The following is a 21,872-nucleotide window of genomic DNA, read 5'->3' as shown; positions in this document are numbered from 1 at the left end:
ACTTGGATGAAATAATGAAGAGTGAAATAAGCTGAAGCAAGAGAACACCTGATATAGTAACAGTAATATTGTTTGAAGAGTAACTGAAAGACTAAACTATTCTGAGTATTATACTCAAATCAACTACAAAGGACCTATGAAGAAAGATGTTATCTGCCTCTAGAGAAAGAGCTGATGAATAGAAATATGCATAGTATGCTTTTTTATATTTGTGTGTGAAATGGCAACCTTCTCTAGCGTGGGGTGGGGAGAAGTAGGGAGACAGTTTGGAACTTAAAATGTAAGGAAGGAAAGAAGAAAGGAAGAAAGGGAAAGAGGGAGGGAAGGGTGGGGAGAAGAGAGGGGGAGTTGGAGTGGGAGGTAGGGAGGGAGAGAGGGAGGAAAAAGAAGAAAAACAACAACTCATGGGGTAAAAGCCTTGAAGTTGCCTTCAGGCCACTCTTCGTGCTCTAGCTCAGAGGGGTGAAACTATCTAACCAGTTTAAATGTAACTAGAAAATGTTTAACAAAATAAACAAAAAATACAATACAGCAGAGATAACATGTATTTGTGGTTTTCTAAATCAATATGCAGCCCACAGGTATTTGTTTCTATTTGAGTTTGATACCACTGTGTCTAGCTAACCAAGGGTCGCAGCCACATCCTAATCAAGCTTTGTCTTTCCTATTTAGTGAACGGAGAATTCTGGCATGAGAAAATACAGTCCCTAGGGTCTGTGAGAACTCCATGTTCCAGAATCCAAAAACTCTTGGCTGTCCTTTCTCTCTTAACCACGAAGGTGTCAGATTTATTCCAGTCCTCCCTCCCCTTGCCGTGGTAATCCCCAAGAATGGAAGTGGGTTGCAAGCAGATTACTCTGATCTGGAAGCTTCCCCACCTCTCTTATGGAGGGAGGAGTCGCAAATAGCCTGAAATTCCCTTTTAGGATTACTGTTAGATTTACTAGTTGGGGTGAAAGTGGAGAGAGAGGAGGGAGGCATGGTGCTGCAGGCAAGGAAAGGATTAACCCTGGACACCTGGGGCCCATCTGGTGAGAAAAGGATGGAAGATATCTCCTCATATACTCATTCCACAAACATAAAAGGCAGCATCTTTGTCCCTGTGTTTTTGTGTCCCCAACTATTAAGAGTGCCAGTCACATAACTAAATAGCTTGTTGATTGATTGTTGTGTTACAGTACACGAATTGCTACAGAAGCTACAAAGTTTAGGTAAAACATTCTCCCAGCCCTTATAGAGCTTAGCCTCATTCTGAATGTGCAACTGGAAAATCTCTCAACCATCCTTGAAAAGGGGAGAATAAAGTCCGCCCCAAGGCTTTAGGAGCAGTGAAGGGGGTAGAGGTTAGTGGCAGGAAAGCAGATCCTAGAAGAGATCTGACTTTCAGACTCAAAGGAGCTTAGACAAATGATACTAGCGGTAGCGTCAGAGTCCCACCCTTGAGGTCTCAGGAGAAAGGGAACAGGAGGACTTCAGAATGATTTCCAGATCACTGCCAGGATAAGAGCTGCCACGCTGAGAGAGATTTTATGTTGATTAAGAGGTAGGTAACCACCTATGTCTAGCCCAGAGGACATCAGCCTTAAGTGCCCAAGAAAGGAGATATAGTACAAACACAAGACAAGCCTATTATTTTCTTTTTCTTTTTTTTTAGGCTCTTTTTTTCCTTTGCTAGGCAATGGGGTTAAGTGACTTGCCCAGGGTCACACAGCTAGTAAGTGTTATGTGTCTGAGGCCACATTTGAACTCGGGTCCTCCTGAATCTAGGGACGGTGCTCTATCCACTGTACCACCTAGCTGCCCCAAAGCCTATTATTTTCAAACAAGATGTCATTCAATATGAAAGCCTCCTGACTTTTAAGGAAGGATTCCCTCCTCAAATTCAACTGGGCACACATAATCATGATACAAGGCCAGGAAGTAAAGTACCTAGTAGTTCAAGTCACTGTTAAAAGGTACTTCCCCACTAAAAAGGGACAAAGATACAGATATCCTCTGCTGCTCCATATAGAGAGAATCATCTAGTCTGGGGCTCAGTGATAGCCTCAACAAAGGTTGACATATTTCTACACATTTCTTCTACCTGTGTCTGGGAATGTACAACTCCCATAAGCTTTTGAGTTTTAAATTTTACTCCCCCTCCCTACCTCCCTCCCCAAGATGGCATGCAATCTGATATCTGCTATATACATACATTCCTATCAAACATATTTTCACATTAGTGATGTTGTAAGGAAGAATTAGAACCAATAGGAGGAACCACAAGAAAGAGAAAACAAAACAAAGCAGAAGAAAAAAATAGCAAATAGTATGCTTCAATCTGCATTCAAACTCTATAGTTCTTTATTTGGATGTGAATAGCATTTTCCATCATGAGACCTTTGAAGATGTCTTAGATCCTTGTATTGCTGAGAAGGGTTAAGTCTACCAAAGTTAGTCATCGCACAATGTGGCTGATACTGTGTACAATGTTCTCCTGGTTCTACTCCCTTCACTCAGCATCAGTCCATACAAGTCCTTCCAGGTTTTTCTGAAGTCTGCCTGCTCATCATTTCTTATAGCACAGTAGTATCCCATTACATTCATATGCCCCAACTTGTTAAGCCATTCCCCAATTGATGGGCATCCCCTCAATTTCCAATTCTATTGCTGGATCAAAGGGTAATACATACTTTTATAGCCCTTTGAGTTCTCCAAAATGGTCGGATCATTTCACAACTCCACCAACAATGCATTAGTGTTCCAATTTTCCCACATCTTCTCCAACATTGATCATTTTCCTGTTTTGTCATGTTGGCCAATCTGATAGGTGTGATGTGGTACCTCAGAGTTGTTTTGATTTGCATTTCTCTAATCAATAGTGATTTAGATCATTTTTTCATATGACTATAGATGGCTTTAATTTCTTCATCTGAGAACTACCTGTTCATATCCTTTGACCATTTATCAATTGGGGAGTGAGTTGTATTCTTTTTTTTTAAAATATATTTTTTATTTCTTTAAGTATTTAGCATTCAATTTTTTTAAAAATTTGAGCTCTGAATTCTCTCCTTCCCATCCCTCCTTCACTCCCTTGAGAAGGGAAGCAATATTATATTGATTATACCTGTGAAGTTATGCAAAACATTTCCATATTAGTCACAGTGCAAAAGAAAATACACACAAAAAAGAAAAATAAAGTAAAAAAAAATGCTTTACTCTGCACTGAGTTCATCAGTTCTTTTTCTGGAGGTGAATACTGTTTTGCATTTTGGGTCCTTTGTAATTCTCTTGGATCATTGCCTTGATCAGAGCAGTTTAGTCTTCCACAACTGATCATCCTTATAATATTGCAGTTTCTATGTTTAATGTTCTCCTGGTTCTGCTCATTTCACTTTGCATCAGTTCATGTAAGTCTTTCCAGGTTTTTCTGAAACTCTCCTGCTTGTCATTTCTTATAACACAACTGCATTCCATCACAATCATATACCATACTTGTTTAGCTACTCCCCAACTGATGGACATGACTTGTATTCTTACAAATTTGACTTAATTCTCTATATATTTTAGAAATGAGGCCCTTATCAAAGACATTGGTAGTAAAAATTCTTTCCCAGTTTTCTACTTTCCTTCTAATCTTGGTTGCATTGGCTTTGTTTGTGCAAAAACTGGGAATAGACAGCTCATCCTGACACTCTGATTCAGTCTTTCCAGTTCATTGAAGAAATATTTATTGGGTGCCTAATATGGGCTAGGCCTCATATTTCAAAGCTGTTCCTGCTGTATCTTTCTTTCTTCACCTAGTTACACAACTAGCCTTCCTTCCTTCCTCCCTGAGGGCAAAGGGCACCTTTTCCTCTTACTCACACTACCAAGAATCCTCTTGTCTAAAAACTTCCCTGAAATGTGAACTGAAACTTATATTTTAGGAAACATCCTCAAAAGTGATAGTTCCTCAGTAGAATCACTCTGCCATAACTAACAACCCTTTGTTTTCTACATGGATAACCAAGTAGGGTCGTACCATGAGGATGATTCAAGATTTACTTCTGATGGATTTTAGAAGATACTGTTGTTCAGTCCTGTCTGACCCTGCATGACACCACTTGGTGTTTTCTTGGCAAAGACACTGGAGTGGTTTGCCATTTCCTTCTCCAGCTCATTTTACAGCTGAAAAGCTAAAGCAAACAGGGTCAGGATCACACAGCTAGTGTCTGAGTTCAAATTTAAACTCAGGTCCTCCTGGCTCAAGGGCTATTACTCTGTCCACTGTACCACCTAGGTGCATTTTAGAAGGTACAAAAAAAAATAAGTTCCTCGAGGGGAGGCATTGCCTCTGTTTTTAATCTCTGTATTCCTACAGCCTAGTAAAGTGCTTTATATATAGCACGTTTTTAAATAAATATTTGGATTTATTAAATAGATTTTCCTAATTCTGTTTTGTCTAGGTTTATGCTTAAAATGAGTTTTCATTCACCAAAGATATCAAAAGATAGTAGGAGAGGCAGCTTAGGAGTAGTCAGAATAAAGGGGGCAGAGTCAATCAATGCAGGCCTCAACATCTATAGACGTGGGAATGAAGAAATGACTCTTAAGTAAGCTGTTTCAGGGAAATGGGCAGAACTGGGCAAAAAAGGCTGGGGAGTATGATGTTTTGGTCATATGGGAGGGGCATAGATTCTGACAGTTTGGAAGTTCACTCATGGGAGCTTTTATGTTTCCTACCCACCTCACTAACTACCCCCAAGATCAAGCCCAGGGCTCAATAAACGATCTTTGCATATACAAAACTGTGATCCTTTCCCTGTCTTTATCTTCTTTCTTTTGAAGGACCTCAAAGCACTTACCTGTAAGAAACATTACCTCACTCATCCCCAACATTTGATGGTAAAGAAGAAGGCATTTTCTTCCCTTTGACTGGTTACGTGTGAGGAACCTGAAACCTAGGGAAGAGAAGTGACCAGGGTCGAGGTCACCCTATGTGTTAGGGTCAGGGCTAGGCCTCAGACTCCAAGAATTCTGGGCCCCCCCCCCCAGCCAATGAAGGTTTCTCCTTCTGCCCCCCACCCTGATCTCTCTGCCCTTTTAGAGGTCATGGTGCCCTACATATACCCTGCTGTCACTGGCAAGGGCAGGGTGGGGATGTAGCCGTCTGCCAGGGCTCGAGGGCGCTCCTTGTATACCTGGCGAGAAAAAGGAAAGGGGGGCAGCAGCCCCCTCCCAGGTACCAAGGACTGGGACTACATAGAGCGAATGGGGTGCGCAGGCGCAAGAGCAAGCTCGACTCCCTCTTCTCTCTCCCCACCCTCCCCACTCCCCGTTCCTTGGCCAGGTCCCAGGCGCGTGGCACCCTCGTACGCTCACGAGCGCGAGCCCGAAGATTCTCTGCCCCTAGCTAGGGAAGGAAGGGGGAGAAGAGAGACTGGCCACGCGCCCTGGAAAATTCCACTCTCCGGCTATGCCCCACCCCCTCGCCCCTGCGCGCGCACTCGCTCGCTCTCTAGCTCCCCCGCCCTCCCTGCGCTTTCCACACCTTCCCGGCGGCCCCCGCGCGTACAACATGGCGGCCCCCGTGAGGCAGGGGGTGTTCTCCCTGCCCCGGGCTTTGGGCTGGTGTTCTCGCCAGGTGGGTAGCCGCGGGGATTGGGGACCAGGAGGAGGAAGAGACTGAGTGGTGCCGACCCCTGCGGTGATATTCAGGCGAGCCTCAGCGGGGGAAAAGCCCCAGGATTCTGCGGGGTGGCTTCATCTCTCCTGGTTCGCCTGGGTCAGCCTGAGGCTCCGAGGCCGAACCGTAGAACTAATGAATGAGCATTTATTAAACGCTTACGGTATTCTAAGCGCTGGGGAGACAAATACAAAAGCAAGACATTCCCTGCTTTCCAGGGTCTTCTGTTGTACTAGGAGACAACACACTTAGGAGAGGTTCTAGCTGCAAGTCCGATGGTCCTCAAGGTGCAGCGGCAAAGCAATTGGCAGTATTTCTTCCTTAGTCCACAAGCGTTTATTGAGTGCCTACCATGGCCTGGGGATATAAAGAAAGGCAAAAACTGCCTCGTCAAGGAGTTCACAATCTGATGGGGAGAGACAACTAGGTGCAAATGAGGTATGCGAGGTAAACAGGAGGTGAGCTCAGGTGGAAAGCACTAGCGTCAAGGGGGATAGGGAAAGGCTTTTTGCAGAAAGTGGGACTTTAGCTGAGGCTTGAAGGAAGCCAGGAGGTGGAGGTGAGGAAGGAGAGAATTCCAGACTTGGGAGATAGTCCGTGAAAATGCAGGGAGTTGGGAGATGGAGTGTTTTATTCGAGGAGGCTGGAATAAGTGGAGGGGAGTACGGTGTAAGAAGATTGGAAAGGTAGGAGAGGTTCTAGGTTAGGAAGGACTTTAAAAGCCAAAGGGATTTTTGTATTTGATTCTGGAGGGGACGTGGAGTCACTGGAGTTGATTGAATTAAGGGAGTGATGTGATCAGACCTGTGCTTCTTTACTGACATTTCATTGATAAGACCATGTTGAACCATTTGATAGTGCCATGAACCTTGGGAATGAGAACTTTCTTTGCTGGGTCTTTCTTTCCAGGAGTTGTGGTTGTTGAGGAGATAGGGGCAGAAGCCCCTGCATGAATTCAGAGGCATTCATTTCCACAAGAGTTGTTCCCTTGAACGATTAGGGGAGAAGGCTATTGCTTCGGCTCTTAGATTTACCTGTTTAAGGTGGCAGTTAATAGGCAGGTGATAATGGTAATGGTGGGATGGTCACATGATACTCAGAAATCCCTCTACTTGGTATCCCCTCAATAATCATATACTGAGTGTATATTCTGTTTCTCTGTTTTTGTTGATAGCCTCCCGTCAGTGAAGGCTGCTGGGATTGGGCTGGAGACAGGTTGTACAGATAAGAGGAATGAGATTCCCCAAACTTTTGGGCTCAGGGTCCGGAAGTGTCTGTAACCAGAGTGTGAGCAGAAGTGATGGTTGAGGAGCAGGAGGTTGACCCAGAGGTGCATGCTGCCTTCTTTCTCCATGTGGGCACCCTGCTGCTGTTGAGGTATGAGAGATTTAGACTCCTCAAGGACCAGAGTATAGGACGGGGTTGTCTGGAATGAATTCACAGACTCAAGCATTCTTTAAGTCAAGGTGGCAAAGATTTATTGTTATACTACACAGCAGGCAAGGATTCTCAAGGAACCTTCCATGGTGGGCAGAGCTCCTTAGGGAATTTGCAACCTAACAGGAATGATGCTAAAGCTTATATAGGAAAAGTAGTGAATTATGTGCCACGTATGCTTAATTAGGTGATTGCATACAACCTTGGTCACACCCCTGAATCATTCACTGCTGAAACTGGTGATAGGGATTTCCTAAGGGGTGTGCTTTTGGTCTATTATGTTTCTAACAAGATAGTTTCAGGAGTTGACATCTATAGCTTGACCTCTGGATTGTACATGTAACTGTCAGCATCAGTAATTGATAGTTCTGCTGGTACAAGATAGTCCTGTTCAGACAAGGGAAATTCTACAGAGGGCAGCTTGTTCTTGTAACAGGAAGAGAGAGTTTGCCTCACTGGGCCCACTCATGAGTTATTACTGGAGATAGGGTCTTTGGATTGGGGGGAAACTGCCAGGGGATAGTGTTTCTGAGGCCAGGGAGAAATTGGAATCCAAGCACAGGCACCCAAGCACTTCATCACTGCTACTTCAAACTAGGCTGGATTGCCTGCTTCCTGGCAGTTAGCAGCATTTGAACTTTTGCCCTCTTCTTCACCATCCTCCCAAACCCTTCTCTTCAAAGTAGTGGGAAGAAAGGAAACCAGAATCCTTCAGGGTTGTGACTTGAGCAAACTCCATGGTTCTAATGTAATTCCACATCCCTTTTGGGTTCCCAAGCTAATAGGATGCTCATAGTTCCTACCCTGCAAAGCCAGAAGTCAAATTATGTAATCTTTTGGGGTCCTGCCTTCTTTATAAAATAAGGGGGTTGCACTATAAACTCCTCCATTTGCCATTTAAAGACCTACCTTTCCATGACTCCCTTTCATATTTTCTGTGATCCAGCAAAGCTGTCCTTGCTGTTCCTTATACATTGCATTCCATCTCATTTCTCTACCTTTGCACAAGCTGTCCCTTCTCAGTAGTGCAAGGTTCTTAGAAACCCTGGCTTCTCTCAGAGCCCAGGTCAAGGGCCACCTCCTCCCTGTTACCTTTTTGGATCCTACCACCCTCCCCCTCTAAATTACCTTCTATCTAACTTTGTGTGAGTATGTGTGTGGAGAACTTTTGGTTCTCCAGTTAGAATTGAAGCTCTTTAAGGAAAAGAGCTATGTCATTTTTGGATTGGTATCACCTCGAACGGGCAGGTAGGCCAGGGATAGGCTTCATCAGAGCATGTGAACAGCTGTCTAGGTATCCAATAAGGTCTCTCCCAGCTTGATCAGTAACACGGATGAAAATTCACCTTTGCAGAGATTGTTAGCAAATGCAAAGAAGCAGAATGTATGTTCACTGTGTTATTTTTGAGGGCGCACCCAATAGAGAAAGATTTTTCAGCTAAAAGTATTCAGTTAAGTTCCATAGACAACAGTTAGGTATCTGCTTTTTCACTGAGCTAGGTCCTCCCAATACAAGGATGAAAAATAGCACATCCTTTCCCTGGCCCAAGGAGTTTACAGTCTGACAGAATGTACACAAGTAAATATGATACAAGATAAACTTTGGTAGAGGGGGAAAAGAAAACCATGCAAAGTACCTTAGGAAAGATACAGACAGAATCCTCTAGGAAAATTTGAGCTTTCATTTGGAGAGATTAGATATGACTTTGTGGAGGAAGCAATACTTGAACTGGATCTTTTTTTTTATGGTAATTTTTATTTATTTTTTTGTTTTCAGCATTTACTTCCTCAAGATTTTGAGTTCCAAATTTTCACCCCATCTCGCCCTTCCCCCACCCCAAGATGGCATGCATTCTGAATACCCCTTCCCCTAGTCTTCCTTCCCTTCTATCTCTCCCCCCCTTCTCTTATCCCCTTCCCCTTCAATTTTCCTGTAGGGCAGGATGGATTTCTGTACCCCATTTCCTGTATTTCTTATTTCCCAGTTGCATGTGAAAACATTTTTTTTTAAACATGTGTTTTTAAAACTTTGGGTTCCAAATTTTCTCCCTTCCTCCCTCCCCACCCATCCTCACTGATAAGGCGAGCAACTAAATATAGGTTATATATGTGCAGTTATGCAAAACACTTCCATAGTAGATATGCTGTGAAAAACTAACTCTATTTCCCTTAATCCTATCCCTCCCCCCCCATTTATTCTATTCTTTCTTTTGACCTTGTCCCTCCTCAGAAGTATTTGCTTCTGATTGCCCTCTTTCCCAATCTGTCCTCCTCTCTATCATCCCCCTACTCTCTTGTCCCCTTCCCCCCCCTATTTTCCTGTAGGGTAAGACAGATTTCCATACCCAATTGAGTGTGTATGTTATTCCCTCCTTAAGTCAAATCCTATGCAAATAAGATTCACTCATTCCCTCTTACCTTCCCGTTTCCCCTCCACTGTAAGAGTCTTTTCTTTTCTGTTTTTTTTTTGTGAGATAATTTACCCCATTCTACCTCTCCCTTTCTCGTTCTCCTAGTATAATCCTCTCTCACCCCTTAATTTTATTCTCTAGATATGACCTCTTCATTTTCAACTCACCCTGTGCCCTCTATCTGTCTGTCTGTCTGTCTATCCATCTATCTATCTATCTATCTATCTATCTATATGTCTATATATCTATCTATATATACATATACGTGCATATAATTTTTTCCCCTCAAACTACCCTAATACTGACAAAGTTCTCATGAGTTACAAATATCATCTTTCCATGTAGGAATGTAAACAGTTCAACCTTAATAAGTCTCTTATGATTTTCTCTTTCCTGTTTACCTCTTCATGTTCCACTTGAGTCTTGTATTTGAAATTCAGATTTTCTATTCAGCTCTGGTCTTTTCATCAAGAATGCTTGAAAGTCCTCTATTTCACTGAATGACCATTTTTTCCCCTGCAGGATTATACTCAGTTTTGCTAGGTAGGTGATTCTTGGTTGTAATCCTATCTCCTTTGCCCTCTGGAATATTATATTCCATGCCCTGCGGTCCCTTAATGTAGAAGCAGCTAAATCTTGTGTTATCCTGATTGTGTTTCCACAATACTTGAATTGTTTCTTTCTGGCTACTTGTAATATTTTCTCCTTGACCTGGGAACTCTGGAATTTGGCTACAATATTCCTAGGAGTTTTCCTTTGGGGATCTCTTTCAGGAGGAGATCGATGGATTCTTTCAATTTCTATTTTGCCCTTTGGTTCTAAAATATCAGGACAGTTTTCCTCGATAATTTCTTGAAAGGTGATGTCTGGGCTCTTTTTTTTGATCATGGCTTTCAGATAGTCCAATAATTTTTAAATTCTCTCTCCTGGATCTATTTTCCAGGTCAGTTGTTTTTCCAATGAGATATTTCACATTGTTTTCTAATTTTTCATTCTTTTGGATTTGTTTTACAGTGTCTTGATTTCTCATAAAGTCACTAGCTTCCAATTGCTCTATTCTAATTTTTAAGGAAGTATTTTCTTCAGTAATCTTTTGGACTTCCTTTTCCATTTGGCCAATTTTGCTTTTTAGGGCATTCTTCTCCTCGTTGGCTTTTTGGACCTCTTTTGCCATTTGAGTTAGGCTATTTTTTAAGGTGTTATTTTCTTCAGTATTTTTTTGGGTCTTCCTTAGCAAGCTGTTGACTTGTTTTTCATGATTTTCTTGCGTCACTCTCAGTTTTTCCTCTACTTCTCTTTTCAAAATCCCTTTTGAGCTCTTCCAAGGCTTGGGACTGATTCATATTTTTCTTGGAGGCTTTAGATGTAGGAGCTTTGGCTTCATTGTCTTCTTCTGGTTGTATGTTTTGCTCTTCTTTGTCACCAAAGTAAAATAATATAGTCTGACTCTTTTTGCGCTGCTTACTCACGATCCCGGCCAATTACTTGAGTTTTAAACTCTTTGTTAAGGTAAAAGTCTGCTTACAATGTGGAGAATGTACTGTCCCAAGCTTCGGGGGTTTGTACAGCTGTTTTCAGAGATACTTCTAGGGATCTGAAAATTTTCAGTTCTTCCAAGGTGCTATGATAAGGGGTGAGGTGTTTTCTGTCCACTGCCCCAACAAACTCCACCAGGCCAGCACTCCTCCTAGTCCCAGGACCACCCCTCAGAACTGTGGCCCAGATCCAAGCACAGGTAAACCAAGAGATTCCTGTCTCAGCACTGGCAAAGAGAACCCTGCAATCCCCTCTGATCAGCCACTTGATTTCCCCTCAGTCTGTGGGCCAGAAGCTCAGGAAACAGCTGCGGCCCGGTGGCTAAGACCTAGCTCCTCTCTCACTGCAGTCGCAGACTTTTCCCACTGACCTTCCAAGTTGTCTTTGGTGTTCATGGGTTGAGAAGTCTGGAAACTGCCACAGCTGCCTGTGATTCAGTCCTCTGAGGCCTGCTCCAGGGTCGCTGCGGCCTGCGTGCCCACTCCAAACTGAGCTGCTTTCCTAGTCTGGCGAGATATATCTTTCCGATCAACCATCCAGGCTGTCTTTGGCTGGAAATTTGTTTTACTCTGTCTTTTTGTGGGTTCTGCTGCTTTAGAATTTGTTTAGAGCCATTTTTTATAGGTATTTGGAGGGGTTTGGGGGGAGAGCTCAGGCAAGTCACTGCTTTCCCTCCACCATCTTGGTTTGGCATCTTGGATCTTAAAGGAAGAATTTTAGAGTAGGGATGTAGGAGTGCATGCCAGGCATAATAAACGGACTGGACAAATACACTGAGGCAGTAGAACAGGATGATTTTTAAAAACTAGTAGCCCGATTTGGTAAGCAACAAGTATTTATTGTTTCAAATATTTAATAAATGCTTGTTGCTTACCAAAGGCCATTGAAAGAAGTGGTTCTTGAACCTAGCCTTGACTAAAACTAGGGGTTCCAATAGGCTGAGGTGGTAAGGAGTGCATTGCAGACAACTATCATGTATAAGGAAAAGCAAGGTCAATTTCGCTGAAGCATACAGGGTGTGAATGAATGAATGAATTTAAAAAATTATTAAGCACTTATTACATATTAAGCACTATTTATTAAGCACTTATTACATATTAAGCACTACATATTAAGCATTATTTACTATCTACTAGCCACAGTGCTAGGCAATTGAAATACAAATATAAATAATGAAATTATTCCTACTTACATTGCAATGAGGGAGACAAGTTTATGTAAAAATGTGTATAGCATAAATATGAAGTTAATAAATATATGTATATGTACTCATACATACATACATGAAGCAGTTAAATTCAGTGTGGGTTAAGAGCAAGGCTACTAGGAATTGATGAGTTTCATGCAGTAAGGTTTCATGAAGAAGATGGTGACAAACTAAATCCCAAAGTAAAAGAGAGCTACAAAGCAAATACAAGGATAGAATACTTTCCAGGCATTGGAGCAGCTAAGCCTTGGCAATACAAATACAATCAGTAAACAGATAATTAAACAAGCACCTATTATGTGCCAGGCACTGGCTAAAGGCTGGGGGATGAAAACAGAGACAAAAGACAGTCTCTGCCCTTAAGGAGCTTACAGTCTAGTGGGAGAGACAACAACATGCAAACATATATATAAAACAAACAGGATAAATAGGAAGAAATTAACAGAGGGAAGGCACTAGAATTAAAAGGGGTTGGGGAAGGCTTCCAGTAAAAGGTAGCATTTTAGTTAGGACTCAAGGGAAGCTAGAGAGGTAAGTAGGGTTCAGTAGGCAAAGTGGAGGAAAGAGAACATTCCAGGCAGGGAGACAACCAGTGAAAATTCCCAAAGCTGAGAGATGGCATGTCTTGTTCATGGGACAGCCAGGAGGCTAGTGTCAAAGACAGTCTCTTTTCTTGTGGAATTACTACTTATAAAGAGGAGAGGTGGGCGGAGAGTGGTGTATTTGTTCAGCAAGTTACAGAGTGGGTAAGTGGAGCTTTATGGAAAGTAGATTGACACATTTTTCTTTCCAATATGAATGACAGTATCAATTTGATTATGGTTCTAGAACTGGAAAAGGCGTGGCAGTCTTAGAGCTGAGGGTGGACATCAGGTAGCAAAGCTACTGGTGAGAAGGTGGAAGACAGTTGGAGGAGTAATATGTAATCAGCCCAGAAAAGCAGGCTGGAGTCAGGCTTTAAATTGACAAATTGAGGATTTTGTATTTAATCCTAGGGGTATTGGGGAACCACTGTTGCTTCTTAAGCAGGAATGTGACATAGTCAGATTTGTGCTTTAGGAATATCATTTGGGCAGCTTTGTAGAGGATCAATTGGAAAAGGTAGACTGGAGAAGAAGTAAAGGGGAATAGTGTAAAATAATACAGAAAAAGGCAGGTTGGAGCCAGACTTTGAAGAGCTTTAATTCTAGGCTAAAGAGTATATATTTTATTCTTTAGGCAATAGGGAGTTCTCAAGGTGTTTGAGCAGGAAAATTGCATGGTCACACCTATGCCTTGATGACAGGATGCATAGTTGTGCTAATCTGAAATGAAACAGATGAAACAGATGAAGGCATGAATGGCATACTGCCATTGAACTGTGACCTTCCTTATGGTAAAAATTCCCTCTTCTCTTTCTCTCTCTTTTTTTTTTGCTAGGCCATGGAGTTAAGTGACTTGCTCTGGGTCACATAGCTAGTAAGTGTCAAGTGTCTGAGGCTAGATTTGAACTCAGGTCCTTCTGACTCCAGGGCCGGTGCTTTATCCACTGCACCACCTAGCTGCGTCCTCCCTTCTTCTCTTTATTTTGCACCATGATATCTGCCCATAGTAAAAACTCAGGGAATGCTTCTTTACTAACTCACAGGTGTTTGAGAGGCAGAGTTTTTTCCAAGGGGATAAAGTATGTTTGTTTGTTTTTTCCTACTTCTAGAGTTTAGAAGTCTCATTCTGTCCAGCCCGAGTGACCCAGCCCATCACTGTGATCCCGGTGAGGACCAAGAAGCGCTTTACACCCCCTGTTTATGAGCCTAAATACAAAACTGAGAAGGAGTTTCGGGAGCATGCCCGTGCAGCAGGAATTGTCATCCCCAAAGAACGTCTTGAGCGTCCCATTCATTTGGCCTGCACAGGTAGGGAGCCAGGATCCTGGAACCCAGACTGACCACATCTGACCCTAGTGATCTCCTTGGAAGTGGAGACTCTTCAATTAAGATGAATAAGGCTGAAATCAGTTCAGCTTTTATTTAGTTTTTACATAAATCCCTATTTCCTAAGCACTTTTCTATCTTTTACCTTGATTTATTTTCACCCCATCTTTGGGTAGCAGAAAGAAGTGGGAATAAAACTCACCTTTTTCCTGAAGAGGAAACTGAGGCCCAGAAAAGTGAAGTGATGTGCCCAAGGTCACAGTGCAAGAACTGAGATCTCAGCTCAGTCTTCTTGATGCCCAGCCTGAGGCTCTTTCCCCAAAGAACATACTACCTCTTGTTCTTACTGCCTCTTTGGAGTGCATAGAACCTAATTTAAATTCACATCATTTCATTAGCCTCTTTAACATAGTATACCCAGGACTCCTGATTTTTATGACCTCTTAACACTTTCCTCTTTTCTCCTCACCATCATATCCTCTTTCTTCCCTCCCTTCACAGCTGGGATTTTTGATGCTTATATTCCTCCTGAGGGGGATGCTCGCCTCACATCCCTCTCCAAGGCTGGTCTGAAGCAGAAGACAGAGAAGCTAAAGCAGAGCGTGGCCTCACAGTTGGCGTAAGTGTGTGAGTTGATGGGGTTTAACCTGGACACAGCTGCCTGCCTTAGCAGTCAGGTATTTTATTCCCAAAGGGAACATCCTTAGTTCCCTGTGATTTGGCTTAGGCAAACCCTTCATAGTCTAGCAGAACCACTTGGAAGTCAGTTTAGGAAGTTAATAGAAAGCAGTGTCATGTATCTTATTCTTGGCATCTCAGCTTTCTTATCATTTCTTCAGCTAGACTTGGGATCATCTTCTTAAATCTTACATTTCAGGGTTTAGAAACAGAGAATTAGAACTAGAAGGGATCTTAATGACCACCTAATTCAACATTCTCATTTGGTAGAAAAGGAAATTGAGGCTCATGGGGCTGATGTTACTTGTTAGGGTTCGCACAGTGAGTGGCAGAGCTGCGACCAGAACCCGGGTCTGCTAATTCCCCAGGCTAGTGATCTTCTTACTAGGTCGGTATTTCTCTGGCTGTGCTGCAAGGAACCCTGAAACACCCCAAGTTGTCTTAAATAAACCTTATGTTGTTTGCTAATAGTCATTAAAATAATAATTTTAGAGGATTTTACTACAAGGGTTCTATCACAGTTTTGTTTAAACTGAAGGCTTCTGCCACTGAGGAAAAAAAAGCTTGAGAACCACATCTGCTAAAAAAGAAACCTCTGCAGTGAAGGCTGGGCTACTGTGATAGGACTGAATTAGCTTTGTCATTGTACAGGTTATACCTGGAACGCAGGTTGTCTCAGGTTTTGAGTAGGCTTGTGATAATGGAGATTCTTGGTTCCCACCTACTTGTCTATCTTTTAGAGGCAGGATTGCTTGGTGGATAGAGAGTTGCTATTGGAATCAGAAAGAATTGGAGTTCAGTCCTACCTCGGATGCTTACTACTTGTGTGATCCTGATCAAATCACTTAAAATTTCTGAGTCTCTGTTTCCTTGCCTGGAAAATAGGAGTAATTATACCTGTATAGTCACCTGTCTCACGAGGTTGTTGTAAGGCTCTAATGAGATCATGTGTGTAAAGTGCTTTGCAAACCTTAAGTGCTATTTAAAAAATAGCTATTAAAAACATTTTTTCCTGCATTTTGCATGATATCTTATGAAATTGTTTTCATGTTTCCCCCCACAGAATTCGGAAAGTGAAAGAATATGATGCTGATTTCCAAATCAGGACCTTCCCAGAAAAAGCTCAGCAGATCTTTGTTGAAGCTCATCAGTGCCTCAATGTGTGAGTCAGAGCAGGGTCTACATCTGTATCCTTTGTGGCAGGGTTCTGTGTACCACAGATTATTCTGCCTAGGTTGGGGAACACTGGTTTTTGGAATTCCTGGACTCTCCTAGGGGCACAGTCAGCTGCTGGTAAACCTCCCAGGAAACTTTGGGATCTGGCTCAGTCATTGACCTGATGTGGAAGTTGGCAGGGTAGTGCTTCTGAAAACAGGGACAAGATGATGTTCATTTCCAAAGAACATAGAGAAAGGATTAATGCTCCTGAAACATTTTTAAATGTTTGGCCTACATTATTTGCTATTGGGAATAGAGATGGAAGTAAACTTAAGATCTTTAAAGGTGATAGAAGGCCAAGCCATATTAGAAATCTGTGAATTTCTTCTAATGTCATTGGCTATGCTAGGCCATGTTTTTTGAGAAGAAATCAGCTACAAAACCCTCATGAGACATTTCACTCAACCTCACAGCTTAAAATGATGCCAAATAATTTTCTCTGTTCCTGAAATTTCAAGGCTCTTTTATTCTTCCTTTGGGTCTCAGATTTTTAAAGGATGTTTCGTTGTGTAGCTCAGTTGGTTTCAGATCCTTATCACTACAAAGCTCTAAATCCATAGCACAGAAAGCAGAAACCAATGACATGTTTCTGTTCTTCTTTAGCTCAGACCATGACCGACTTCATGCCCTGGTAACTGAGCGCTGCTTCCCGGTAGGTCTCTTCCCTTGCTTAGGGCCAAGCAGGCTTCAGGCATCACCTCTGTTTGTGTTTGTTTGTTTTTAGAAAAGATCATTGTCAAGAGTACAAGGAAATTGGTATACCAGCTTTCATCTCATAGTTTTTGTTTAAACATTGATGACTTAAATAATAAAAAATAATTACACCATATATTTATGTAGCACTTACAGCTTCCTAAAGGGCTTGTCTTAAGAGCTTGCATTTATATAGCACATATATACAGCACGTTACATTGCAAAATACTTTTCCTACTTTATTTCATTTGTTCCTTAGAACAACTCTGTGATATAGATGCTGTTATTGTCTATTTCACAGATGAGGAAATGAAGTGACTTTTCCAGAGTCATACATCTAGTCAATACCCAAGGCAGGATTTGAACTCAGGTCTTCCTGACTAGTATACCTGTTCTCTGCTCACTGTATTGTGCTGTCTCGGACTATAGTCAGACATAAATCGACTGTGCACGCAGGGTACTTGGAGTATATAATAGAATAGATATGTTTCCTTCTCTCGAACTACTTACACTTACATAAATGCTTATTGCTTACAGTACTGTGTGCCAATCAGATACTCTTGGGGCATGTCAAAAGAAGTTGTAATCTTTGCTTAAGAGTACTAGTTGGGAAAACAGAGAGCAAACCATGGAATCAATAGAAATACAGGCAGTGATCGGCAAATTGTAAAAGAACATGGAGAGAAAAGGCTGAGTTGAATATGTTGACAGTTTGGAGAATGGGTTGGGTCAATCTGGAGAGGTTTCCTGGAAGAGGTGGACTTTGAACTTTTATTACTATAAGAGGAAAGATGTAGCAGAAGGCCATTCCAGAAATTAAGCAAAGGCTCAGAGGTGAGAAAAGGAAGACATGAAGAAGATGGGACAGTCAAGAGGAAACTTAACTGAAAAGGACAGTGTTGGGTACGGGATTGTAGGAACTATGAGGCAATATGGCAGTGTCAACTGCTACAGAAGGAGAAACATCTCATTTAATTTTCTATGAAAACAGGAAATGGTATGGGACATTCAGCTTAAAACAGTACGTTGGAGCTTTGTGGAATCTCTGGAACCACCAAGGGCAGTTCATGTTCGTTGCCCAAATATGGTGAGCGAGGGCAACATATATGGCCAGGTCACCATCCGTATGCACACTCGCCAGGTAAGGGGACCACTTTTCCCACACCACCTTGTTGTACAGATTGTACAACGTCACACAGCAACAGGTTTCAAAGGTTCTAGAGTGTTCTCAGCCCTGTCCTTAGTGCCTTCTCCTTCTACCACCGCCATCATAGGGCAAAACTGGTAGGAAGCGTACCCCTCTACTGGCTTGTGACATCCTGGGTTAGTTGATGGAATTTGTACAAGATAGAAAGATTGTCCCAAGCTAGCCCCTGTGTGTTTTCCCTTCTCGTTTCTTCTGACTTCCTTCAAGAACTTTCCATGGGCTAACAGACCAATTTTTAATTCCTACAGACCGTGGCTATCTATGATCGATTTGGGCGTTTGATGTATGGACAAGAAGATGTGCCCAAGGATGTGTTGGAGTATGTGGTTTTTGAGAGACACTTAACAAACCCATATGGGGCCTGGAGAATGCATGGAAAAATTGTCCCTGCCTGGGCCCCTTCTAAGGAACCCATTCCCAAGGTAACATAACTGGGTGCTTTAATTGGGTAGACTATTTCAGGTGCTTTGACTTCTCAGGCCACAGTGTGAGGCTCTATCTAGTGGGGAGAAGTGGCAATGTAATAGCCAAAAGTAGAATTGCTAAAGGTGTCAGAGATAACTGTCTTGTATTTGCCTTGGGCAAGGTGAAAGATGACTATGCTTTCTGTTCTTTCAGACGGTGATGATCCCTGGTCCCAAACTCCAACCATGGCAAGAATATGAAGAGATGAATGTGGAAGTTCAAAAGCCTCAGCCAGTTCAGTGGCACAAGTAGGGTGGGATGGGAAGGTCTGGTGATTTAGTGTTGGAGTGTTTCACAGAGCATCTGAAATCAGGTCTTCCAAATGTTATGGCTCCTGGGAGCAAGAAGGAAGCCACCCTCAACCACCTTTCAGTTCAAGAAAGAGGAGCAATTGTTTGAAATAAAACCCTGTCAGGATTTCAGACTAGTTTTAATGGGTTCTATAGTTTCTAGTCATTCAGGGTGGGTCATCGGTCTGTATTGGAAATGAAATTTGAAATGGGAGATATGGCAGCCACAGGAAAGGGGGAGAGAGTTCGATATGAGTGATGTGACATCAACCAAGACAGTATAATAAACTTACAGGATAGACTTTTAATCCTTCAGTCTTCTTCATCAGGTTCCTAATGATCATTTACATCCCAGCAAGAACCTAGCATATAAACCTGGAGGAGAAGGGGGTATAGGGTAGGCTAGTCTTAACTGGGAAATCAGTCTGCAAGATTTCGTTGCATATATCAATACCTCTTGGCCATAGTGCCACCAGAGCACAGTAAGGTGCTCTGGTTTTCTCCTTCTGTCTCAAGTGTAAGAAAAAGAGAGGAATCGAACTCATATAAGAAGCCAGTAGACCTTTGCAGTGGGGAATTTAATCCTGTATACCCAAATCCATTAGTACCAAAAAGAACTTTTAGGATTTCCCATTCTGCTTTTTTTTGAACTATCAGTGTGATATCTGAAATCATCATCTTTGACCCATACATAGCCCTTTGAGGAAAGAGCTTTGGTTTCTGATGTGCAGTTCTCCTCAGCCTAAGGCTGCCTCTGTTATTTATTTTCTGTTCAAAAATGGATTCATTTTTCCAGGAAAAGGCTCAAATCTGTCATTCCACAGTGAAGGGATGAGGGTGTGGAGGAATTTGCTTTGGATAGACAGGAGACTGATTTTCAGCTGGCTTTGACTTAGTTTGGAAAGTTCAAGCAGAGGCTGGACTTAATCTAGTAACAAAGTTTAAATATTCAAACCTTCTAAAACCGCCACATCAGCCTGGTCTTGTGAAAGCAGAAGTTTGACTCTCGGACAACTATGGAGGAAAGCTCTTTGGCTGCTGCAACAAAGGCCCAATCCAACCTGCCTTATGAAAAGAATGGTGATCCTGGCCATTTGATGCCATCCCCTCCCAGTCTCCTCATACAACTTTTCTTTAGCTGAGTCCTTAGCCATTTTGTCTTGATAGGCACAGTGTTATAGGGTTAATGTATATATGGCATCGATAGGGGATGGTAACACTTAATTTACCTGATGAAACAAAAAGAAGGAAGTGCTGAGAGTAAGGATAGACCTAGGAAATATGAGATAATAGAAGATAATCTTGGGAGGTGGAGATTAGAGAAACAAAAACATCCCCTTAGTGAACATTCAAGGAATTGGTTCTCTCTACATGTGAGGAAATCTATCACATGTATTTTTTTAGGGAGGGGAAATATCCTTGTTCCATTCCCCTAGACCTGTATTACTGAGCTAGGACACTGGGAGATTCCTAAATATCCATCTACTTACTCACCATTAGGGAGCAGAGGATAAATGTAATTTCATTTCCCTTTGATACCAAATCTGCCAGTGAGTGGATGGCCCCAGGTGTTAAGGCAGTACTGAGAGGGCCAAGCAGGAAGCCATCTGTCATTCCATCAGAAAAGGGCATGTTGTCAGAGAAGCAGCCAGACTTACCTTGGGGCTCCCCCATTCCCCTCTGGCAAATGTCTTTGTCCTACTTCTCTTTACTAACTGATCCCATTTCACTTTGGGGAAAGAAATTGTTACCGGTAAGCTGATCTACAGATGAGAGAACTGAGGCAAACAGTGTAAAGTGACTTGCGAAATGTCATTTGAATTCAGATCTTTCTGATTTCAGGACTGGCTTTCTATCTCGTACTACGTAGCTGCCCAAGTCAGTCCTAGGCAGAGCTAGAAGTTCCAAGACACCTGGAAGCCTTTCCTTCCCCTTTTCTGTGTATTAGGTATGGGATTCTTTCCTTACCAAAGGTGACACCCACATCAGTGCAGGTGCAGCTTGAGGATATGCTATCCCTAGGACTGTGGTCTCTATAGTTTGCTATGTTAGTCCCAGGAACCCCTGCTGGACTAGGCCTGTGAGTTTTATCTCTCCCTTGCCTCCCCCTTTCCTCTCTGCTAGTCTTGGAATTCTTTTATATCATACCGTTTAGGCAGGTGTGGTTCTGAAAATCGCTTTAAGTGAGTATAGGGCAAATCCTGAAAGGGCCTTTTTGGATTCTTAAGATTAGGATTCTTTGTTTTTACTTAAACAAAATACTTAACCTGCCCCACTGTGGTACTTCTGAAAAGTGGAAGAGCAGTACTTAGTGGCAGTAGCTGTTAGCTGTAGACTGGACCTCCCTGCCTTTGAGTATCCTCTTCCTTCTTTGGGAATGAGGGTATGAACACAAGCATACAGCCAGTTTACCAGTCCAGGGCAAGTGATTTGGAGTGGTTCCAGCACTGATGCAAGAAGTGCCCTTTGGTCTCCTTCCTGGTAGAACTAGGAAGCAGGTCACTGAGATCAATGAATGGTAAAGGGTTGAGGGGAAGGAGAGAAAAGAGAATCGTGATGAAGCAAGCAGTTTCCCTTCCAAGCTTTAGAAGGGAAACTGCCTTCAAGCCAACAAGGTTGGGATGGGGTCCCCAGCAGGACAACCTAGTGAACTGGGGAAAAGATACTTTATGAAGAAATCTATTCTGACAGAACTGAGGAGAAGGACGTTGTTTTTTCTTGACCCTCCCCTTGGGGGAGGAATTACCAAGCACTATTGTGAATGCCTGGTGGTGAACCTACTTCACTAATTTTAAAGAAAATGCATTGTTTTCCATATCTGTGGCAGGCCTGATGATCAATAAATCAGAAAGCAGATAGGGAAAAAATAATCAAAAGTCAATATGACAAGATCAGTAAGGCGCTCCTAGCAGGTTTTAGTCTTTTGCATAATTACCAGGTGAGAACTTGACTTAACTAGCTCCTAACCCACCCATTGTCTTCCTGACTGTGGGGACCTTGTTTCTATTCTGGGTATAGGATGGCTCTGTCTGTCAGTATAATGGGGCAGAAATCCTACGGCAGATGTGACTGACCCGAGTGTTACAAATTCCTGGTATGGTTTGATTTTTGTGTGTGTGTTCACACAGACATTTGAACTATGCTATTTGTGTACTTCAACATAGAGCTGGGGG

The 21,872-nt window shown here is 42.5% G+C and overlaps 1 protein-coding gene across 1 annotated transcript; it reads left to right on the top strand.

Moving 5' to 3' along the window:
• The first annotated feature begins 5,523 nt into the window (after positions 1–5,523).
• Positions 5,524–19,007, top strand: MRPL45 (mitochondrial ribosomal protein L45). The gene is made up of 8 exons (XM_027873052.1): positions 5,524–5,605; positions 13,932–14,130; positions 14,650–14,767; positions 15,890–15,988; positions 16,648–16,696; positions 17,729–17,878; positions 18,193–18,366; positions 18,563–19,007. The coding sequence occupies exons 1-8, from the start codon at positions 5,540–5,542 to the stop codon at positions 18,659–18,661; spliced, it is 954 nt and encodes a 317-aa protein (XP_027728853.1). The 5' UTR covers positions 5,524–5,539; the 3' UTR covers positions 18,662–19,007.
• Positions 19,008–21,872: the final 2,865 nt, after the last annotated feature.

Source organism: Vombatus ursinus, unplaced genomic scaffold, assembly GCF_900497805.2.
Source record: "Vombatus ursinus unplaced genomic scaffold, bare-nosed wombat genome assembly UNPS02014801.1, whole genome shotgun sequence".
In the NCBI taxonomy this organism is placed as follows: domain Eukaryota; kingdom Metazoa; phylum Chordata; class Mammalia; order Diprotodontia; family Vombatidae; genus Vombatus; species Vombatus ursinus.
The sequence above is the reverse complement of the archived record's forward strand: the minus strand, read 5'-3'. Positions and strand labels throughout refer to the sequence as shown.

Coding starts and splice junctions, on each gene's coding strand:
- MRPL45 (XM_027873052.1), top strand. CDS start 5,540: ATGGCGGCCCCCGTGAGGCAGGGGGTGTTCTCCCTGCCCCGGGCTTTG. Junction 15,989..16,647: donor GCTCATCAGTGCCTCAATGT/GTGAGTCAGAGC, acceptor GTTCTTCTTTAG/CTCAGACCATGACCGACTTC. Junction 16,697..17,728: donor TAACTGAGCGCTGCTTCCCG/GTAGGTCTCTTC, acceptor CTATGAAAACAG/GAAATGGTATGGGACATTCA.